This window comes from Takifugu rubripes, chromosome 4, assembly GCF_901000725.2.
Source record: "Takifugu rubripes chromosome 4, fTakRub1.2, whole genome shotgun sequence".
In the NCBI taxonomy this organism is placed as follows: Eukaryota; Metazoa; Chordata; class Actinopteri; order Tetraodontiformes; family Tetraodontidae; genus Takifugu; species Takifugu rubripes.
Window position 1 is genome coordinate 4230164 of NC_042288.1, and position 8443 is coordinate 4238606.

At 44.8% G+C, this 8443-nt stretch overlaps 1 protein-coding gene across 1 annotated transcript; it reads left to right on the forward strand.

The window, feature by feature from the left end:
- Positions 1-5338: 5338 nt before the first annotated feature.
- Positions 5339-7798, forward strand: LOC101070807 (acylphosphatase-2). Its single transcript, XM_003963769.2, has 4 exons — positions 5339-5467; positions 6795-6811; positions 6885-6994; positions 7583-7798. Exons 1-4 carry the CDS (start codon positions 5404-5406, stop codon positions 7695-7697), a joined length of 306 nt encoding a protein of 101 aa, XP_003963818.1. The 5' UTR covers positions 5339-5403; the 3' UTR covers positions 7698-7798.
- Positions 7799-8443: the final 645 nt, after the last annotated feature.

The window sequence follows — 8443 nt, forward strand, 5'->3', positions numbered from 1 at the left end:
GTGAGGCAAGACAGTGCGCCGCGATTGTCCAGTAATGAAAATCACTGTACCAAGGTACACGCACACACACACACACACTTTTTCTCTACGGCTAGAGCGCCTCCTGCTAGTAGCAGTGGGTAGTGAACCGTGCTTTTACTATTACTACTGATGTTATTACTGCTGTTGTTACTGCTGTTGGTGCAATTACCCCGCTGAGACTTACGCATGTGTCTTCATCACACCTGAAGGGACTCTTTAAAGGGGACAGGCACCAGAAAACTTCAGGGGTCACCAGGAGCTTACACTGTTCACACATCAATGTTACATCAATGAAAGATGAATAAAAGTAAAGCTCCAGAATAAAAGAAAATACAGTGTGTGGAAAATAAACATTTGGCCATTACAACACATAAAATTTTGCTTATTCATCAGCAACTTTCACTAAAACTTCAAATTGCAGAACTGGAACATGACTAAAACACCAAAGTTAAAAGTATATCAGCTTTTGACTGAATTATGTGACTGAGAAACAAGCAAAGAAAGGGAGAAGTTTCAGTGATCTTGTGAACTCGGGTTGTTGCTGAACCAAAGGTGGCTGTTGGCAATGAAGAGCAGCTCCATGGTTCTGCTCTGTGACCATTCATCCTGCAGCAACAGACAGAAGCGCTGGTAGAAACGGATGGACTCAGGAGAAGGAGAAGGATTCATCTGTCAGACGCAGGTCATGTTGAAAATGTTGGAAATGTGTAAAAAAAAAAGTTTTGCAAGTTTTACCTGATCCAGAATATTTGAAAAATCAACCTGAGGAAAAAGTCTGAATGTGAACCTGTTTTCAGTCCTGTACATGATGCATTGTGGATCCACTTCACCGTCGTCTTTCAGAGCCATCCTGGTTCTGTGAACCGTGAAAACTGTCAGATGTTTCAGTTAGAGGTTGCACACAGTTCTGATGGGATATGACAGTCCGTCTGTTACTCCCAAGAATTGCTAATGTTCTATTTTCAAGCATGAACAGCTTCTCAACAGCTGAAGTCCAGACTCGGTGCCCTCTGTTGGTCTGTGATGGTCCCCTGTCATCACAGGTTTGAGCGCTCTGGCTGCTACCAGAGTTTTTAATATCATGCTCCTGGAAGTCTGACTTAAACTGTTTTGATGCTTTTCAAGTATCTTTGATAATTTTCAGTTGCTCTGTCAAATGCTCTGTCAAATGACTTGTGACAGATATGACAGTATTGTCTGCAAACAGTCGGATAACAGTCAACTTTAAACTCTACAGATGGAGAAACCAGGGCTGGTGTGTCACAGCTCCTCAGACAGGGACGCCAGCGCTGCTGGAGCCAGGTCTTCATCTGCCATATTGTTGATATTATTACAGCCAGAGCCGTTACACTGAGACGCCAAACCAAATCAGGCTGACTCCAGGTCAGCCAGAGTTTAAGGCTATTAATAGAACCAGGCACTGAAGTTGAAACACACACACACACACACACACACACACACACACACACACACACACACACACACACACACACATCCTCCTACTACAATCCCCACATACATGCACACATATACACACACACACACACACACACACACACACACACACACACATCCTCCTACTACAATCCCCACATACATACACACATATACACACACACACACACACGCACATATATATACACACCCCCACATACACACACGCACACATACACACACACACGCACATACACGTACACACACACATGCAGACACATGACACACAGCTGCACACAAAGCACGTTTATGTGTGCATTCATACATGTAAGTCTTGGCTGTGAGGCATCACACACCAAACACATGCATAAACTCATGTACATGCTAGTCATAGAGAGAATAAGGAGGAGGAAGGAGAACACTGTTGTCACAGTGACACCCCTGTAGCCATCAGGAAGAGAGACGGCAGCATGACCGTTACAAGTCAAAACATTTGGTTGATCCCCCCCAAACCCACCCCCAACCCCAACCCCCCTGGCCGTATGCGGGATTCTCACACACTGACCTACATCACAAACACTGACGAAAGCTAGTGGGAGGTGCACATGTGCACGTGTCCATGCATGTGAGCACAGTCCTACAGTTATAAGGCTGATCTACATAAATATGGCCAACATCTGATGACATCAGTAGTGGTTTGTTTGGTTTCTTTCTGCCTGTCAAGATCCCCTTCACATTTTCTATGTTGTTGTTTTTTTACATCATAATGTAAAAACTAAAATTTTTAATGTGTGGTTTTATTAGAGGTAGGTCTAGTTCTAAGCCTGAGTGGTGGGGTGCTGGGGTGCCCTTGAGCAATGTGAACCCCCAAATACTCAGAGCACCTGTCCAGGGCAGTATCCTCAATCTGGAAACCCTCCCTTAATAATATGTGCATGTGTAATCTGCATGAAGCCTGTGTGTGGATGATCATCTTTTTGGTGACTTTCATAGACAACAGACGCCCATCCCCTAACCTAACCCTGACCATCCCAACTGACTCCGAACTCTGACCTAGACTCAGTCCTAACCTCAAACGTTAAACCAAGTTTTGACCCTCAAACAATCTTTTGAATTTCTGAGAATGGGCAAAAATGACCTCACTTCCCCAAAATGTCCCAACGATGTCCTCACTTTGCTAATTGAATGAGGATTTTGCGAATCAGTATGTAGCAAGTAGAAAAACACACACACTCACAAACACACACATTTGCACGTGTCTTTCAACTCATTCAAATTTACAAAAACCCCCAACAAAACATAATGAAATATACAATTTGAAAAGCAAATGATCCAAAACTTGTGATTAAAACTGTTCAGGTGCATCAGCTGCTGGTGACTCCAGCCCTCACTGGACCATGTGGACTCACTTATGTCCATCACAGGCCTCCGCAAACACTTGACAGCTAAAGTAGATTAATGGGTCAGTTTATCCAAGTTCAGCCAGGGTTCAAGTTATGGTTCAGACAGAGTTCAGCTGAGCAGGCGACCAGGGGAGCAGGGAACCATCCTCCTGAAACAGGCAGAACACAACAGACACACAGAACAAGAAACACAACAGACATACAGGACCAGACTTTTTTCGCATCCTGGACCTGGTTCCACAGCTTTGAATCCTCGACTAGGAACATTGACTGCAATGCTGCATTTTATGACTAGAAAGGTCAAATGTCTCGTCCTTGTGAAGTGGATGATCATCCTCCTGGCAGGCACACAGCAGTTGTGTGGGTAAACACTGACCTGCTTGGGTTTACAGTCCTGGATGACATGTTTGGAACATTATGCCATTTATCAGCAAAATGTGAGTCTGACACTGGGGGGTTTATTTACACGTCATGATCATGTGACCACAACGTGCATAAAGTTCATCAGCAAACAGTCTACCATACAGTAGATGCAGTATGCAGTTAAAGATTTACTGCGGCTGTCACATCCAATTACAATCTTTGTATCATTTCTCTGACTGTGTGTTATCTCAAGGGTGTGTGTGTGTGTTTGTGTGTGTGTGTGGTGTGCGCACATATTCAATGCTGGAGGGGTTAAAGTACCCAATGCTGTGTAACATGTCCACTCCTTTTAGTAATGTCACCAAACACACACACACACACACTCCAGCTTGGCTCTGTACTCTATATGTATACATGACAAGACCCCTGGGACCCCCTTAAACATACAGAGACCACTGCAACCCCCACTCAGCCACACTCAACAGCCCTGTGCACAATAGCACCCAACATCTTGCTCTGTGTGTGTGTGTGTGTGTGTGTGTGTGTGTGTGTTTGTGTGTGGCTGCAGCAGAAAGAACACTGCGACCTAAAAACCCAGCTCACTGAGAGTGACTGCACACTGAACAGAAGGCTCATTCAAGTGTAAACACACACGCACACACACACACACACACATGCACACACACACACAAACACACACACACACACACGTATCCAAGAGTGTTTACACATGTATGCAAACAGACTCATCCATGGTGATAAATGATGTCATAGATGACAAATCTCCAGTTAGATTGTCTCCATGACAACCAGACAACAAGAAGGTATTCTTAGTCGTTTAACATCTTACCTTGAAGAAAGTTTAAAGTTTAGATTTTTTTTTTCTTTAATTAAAAAAATCAAAACTAGACTTAAGTCTGTTACAATGAAGAAATTATGAGGATTCTGAATTAGTCCTGAGCCTGCATGTGTGTGTATGTGTGTGTGAGTTTGCGTGTGTGTGTATCTTCGTGTGTGAGTGTGTGTGCAAGCATCTGTGCGTGTATGTGTCCGTGTGTGTGTGATAGTGTGTGTGTGTATGTGCGTGAGTTTGAGCGTGTGTCTGTGTATGTTTGTCTGTCTGTATGTAAGTGTGTGTTTGTATGCGTGAGTGTGTGTCTGAATGTGTGTGATTGTGTGTGTATGGGAAATAGTTCTGCATCAACTTGGTTACTGTCAGATTTAGCAGCCGTTACTGTGACAGCGCCCCCTGGACGACAGCAGTCAAGCCATTGGTACTCTGCTGCAGCACAACATACACAACTTCTGATGGAACCAAGCAGAAATCCCTGATTAAATGTTGAGCATTAAAAGCCTCAAACTGGCAAGAAAGTTCACCTTCCAACAAGATACTAACCTTCAGCTAAGACCCAAGAAACGGCTGTGAAGAACCCTGACAGGAACCATATCAAACATCTCTGCAGAGACCTGAATGTGTCTGTATCCAGCCTGAGAGAACCTGAGAGGTTCCCAGAGAAAAACAACAGAAAATCACCAACGAGAAACCTAAGAAGGCTGCAGGCTGCAACAGTTGCCCAAGTTGCTTTAACACTGGGCCAAGTATCAACATATGAAAAAGTGAGAGACTCTGAAACCTGCAGGACCTCATGGATCCATTCAGCACTCTGGTGGGTGAAGATCACCTGGCTGGACTGCTCCAGCGTTACAGTTATAGTTTTATATCAAATTCAGAAAGTAAAAACATCTGGCCTTCAGTTTTTCCCTCAGCCTTCTGAAGATCTCATGATGTCTTCTGTGATGTGGTTGTCATGGGAACAGCCCTCAGGGAGAACACATTAGCAGCATGGCCTGTTACTACTGTTCGGTTGTGCTCAGTGTGTTGTTGCTGACATCTTGTGGTTATCCATGAGGTTTCGTGTATAAAGGTGAAATGAATCAATACTACTGATAATAAAACATTTGATTTAAAGGTGTCTTCCTGAAAAACCCAGGACACAAAACAAGTAAAATGTGAAAAGCACACAATAACATTGAAAAATAAAATATATGTAAAGAGATTAAAAAAATAAAATGAGATAATGCACTTATGATCATGGTAGGGGGGAGGGAACTCCAAAGACCATCATCCCCTCCGAGGAGGACATATTTGTTCCTATTCTGAACTATAGGATTTTTTATCAGGATGTCTCAATCAGAAGGAAATAATCTTATTTCAGTGGACTTTGAGATCTTTGGCCGTGTTCAAGGTCTGTCCTTCAAACTCTTCTTCACTTTGCTGCTCTGCTCTGAAGCTCTAAGGCTTGAATATGATCTCACTCTAAATTTAGAAAAGAGTTGCTCTCAGTCCTTCTGCAGCCTCTAAATTTAGAACTATCAACTTTTCTGTGGCAGAGCAACACTCAGAAATACATTTTCAAAATTAAGTAAAAAAAATTACAAACATGTTAAAAGATGGAAAGTGTCCACGTGCTTCACACACACTGATGCTATTCACTAGGCTAACCAGTTAGCCTTTGTTCCATCGTGTTAATGTCACATCTAACCTCTAGGGGCATGGTTCAATCTGACAGCACTGCAATTCGATTGCATCTCAGGTTGCCTTGTGGGCTTCAGGCGCTTCACAGAGCAGAGAAACACAAGGAAGTTCTGTACACCCAAGTGCCTCACAGCAGGACTCAGGAGAAGACTCACAGCAGGAATTAGAGGAGGACTCAGGAGAGCACTCAGAGGAGGAATTAGAGGAGGACACAGGAGAGGACTCAGAGCAGGACTCAGAGGAGGACTCACAGCAGGAATTAGAGGAGGACTCAGGAGAGGACTCAGAGCAGGACTCAGGAGAGGACTCAGAGCAGGACTCAGAGGAGGACTCACAGCAGGACTCAGGAGAAGACTCACAGCAGGAATTAGAGGAGGACTCAGGAAAGCATTCAGAGCAGGACTCAGAGGAGAACTTAGAGGAAGACTCAGAGCAGGACTCAGAGGAGGACTCACAGCAGGACTCAGGAGAAGACTCACAGCAGGAATTAGAGGAGGACTCAGGAGAGCACTCAGAGCAGGACTCAGAGGAGGACTTAGAGGAGGACTCAGGAGAGGACTCAGGAGAGGACTCACAGCAGGAATTAGAGGAGGACTCAGGAGAGCACTCAGAGCACAACTCAGAGGAGGACTTAGAGGAGGACTCAGCAGGACTCAGGAGAGGACTCAGAGCAGGACTCAGGGGCGGACTTAGAGGAGGACTCAGAGGAGGACAGAGCTTCAGGAACTATGATGGAAATGAGGCCAATGAGAACAATCAGCCCGAGGCCATTCTCACCCCATCGTGGGCTCATGTTCTGGACTTTCACGGTTCTATTGACCCAAACACCATCAGGACATGTTTAATTTGACAAGTCACAGTCAGATGAAGCTTTATTCTGATGATGAAGGTAGTAAAAGTCTGAGGAAAGTTATTCAGTTCATGTTAATGTGGAAAATGTCAAACTTTTTAAAAAAAAATGCTGCTGTTGAATGTGTTGCCTGTTTGACCTGCTGAGTTCTGAATGTGTTATTTTCTATTTGTCTCCATGGCAACAGGAGTCTGTTTCAGGATGGTGAGTTTCTGTTTCACTTTGATCAAATTGTCCACTTTTGACAAACATTGACGTCACTTCTTTTTCCCCTAAGTACACAGAGGAGCAGGGCCAGCGGCTTGGCCTGGTGGGATGGGTCAGGAACACGTCCGGCGGGACGGTGGTGGGACAAGTCCAGGGTCCATCTCGCAGGGTGGAGCAAATGTCAGTACAAAGCAGAAACTTGTTTTTTTTTCACAAAAACAAAAATCCCCCATGGCTGACAGGGGCAGGGCCTAGTGCTCCAGAGGGCAAGAGGGTCAAGGTCAGGGGATCAGAAATTATGGGCTGTGTGTTTGTTTTTCACACCCTGCAGTACCGGCCGGGTAAAGTTGAGACATTATTGGGTTAGGCAAAAAAAGGCAATTACCTCATCTCCTGTTGGGGGATGGAAATGGGGTTAGAGCTGATGAACAAGGATAGCAGATGGAGGGATGAGGGATGCAGTTTTTCTATTGGCAATCTCTGATAGGAGTTTAGAGGGTTAGCATAGATTAGCTACACTGCTGACAGGCAAATGCTCTCCTCTCCTCTCCTCTCCTCTCCTCTCCTCTCCTCTCCTCTCCTCTCCTCTCCTCTCCCTCTCTCTTTCTCTCTCTCTCTCTCCCTCTCCTCTTTCCTTCTCCTCTCTCTCCCTCTCTCTTCATATTAAAAATAAGTGTTGTGGTTAACAGGACAGATTTCAAGCAGACATCTCAGTCACCTTGTCACATTCACCTTGTTGCCGTGATGTATATCGTGTGTTTTGAACAGGAAGTTGTGGCTGAGAAAAGAAGGAAGTCCGAGCAGTCGCATCAGCAGAGCGTCCTTCAGTAATCAGCACAACATCTCCAAGCTGGAGCTTGCTGGATTCACCACCCGGTTCTGAGCATACAACCAAATTGCTCAATGTCCGGTTGTCCACTGATCATCAGTTACGATGGAAACCTACTGTTGCTACAGAAACATTTTATCTCCAATTAAACTGCTTTCCCTTGTCTGTTTAGGGTAGTTTTATTATGACTTTTGTCTTTCTTCTGCAGCTGTTTCAATAGGTTGCTGGTTCGAATTCCCATTGATCTGTTGCTCAACAGTGAACTGTAGAGCAAGAAGTCACATGGCAAAACTTTCAGTCTTGTTAACTTGTTAAAACACGGACTGCCATGGCAGAGTTTTAAAGATATGACCTACAACCTGCAACTCACATCACATCCTTACTGAATGTGTGTGTGTCTGTGTGTGTGTGTGTGTGTGTGTGTGTGTGTGTGTGTGTGCGTGTGGGTGCATGGGTGCATGGGTGTGTGTCTTTGTGTGTGTGTGTCTGTGTGCATGGGTGTGTGTCTGTGTCTGTCTTGGTGGACATCCCAAAAATGTACCTGCTGTTCTGGTACATAGACTGGACAGAAGGATCTCGGTGCAGAAACACTGGTTTGTAAGCTTTATTATCCGACGGTTGTTAGTGGGTGCTCAGTCAGAACAGGCAGACAAGCCAGCAAAGAACAGCACTAAACACCAACAGAAGGAGACTGCTGAACCGCTGGAGTCCAGTCAGGAAGGAAGGAGGCAAACAGACAAATGGGCACGTGTAGCTCAGGCAAACAGTTATTGTAACCACGACAACTTCACTGTGCTTTG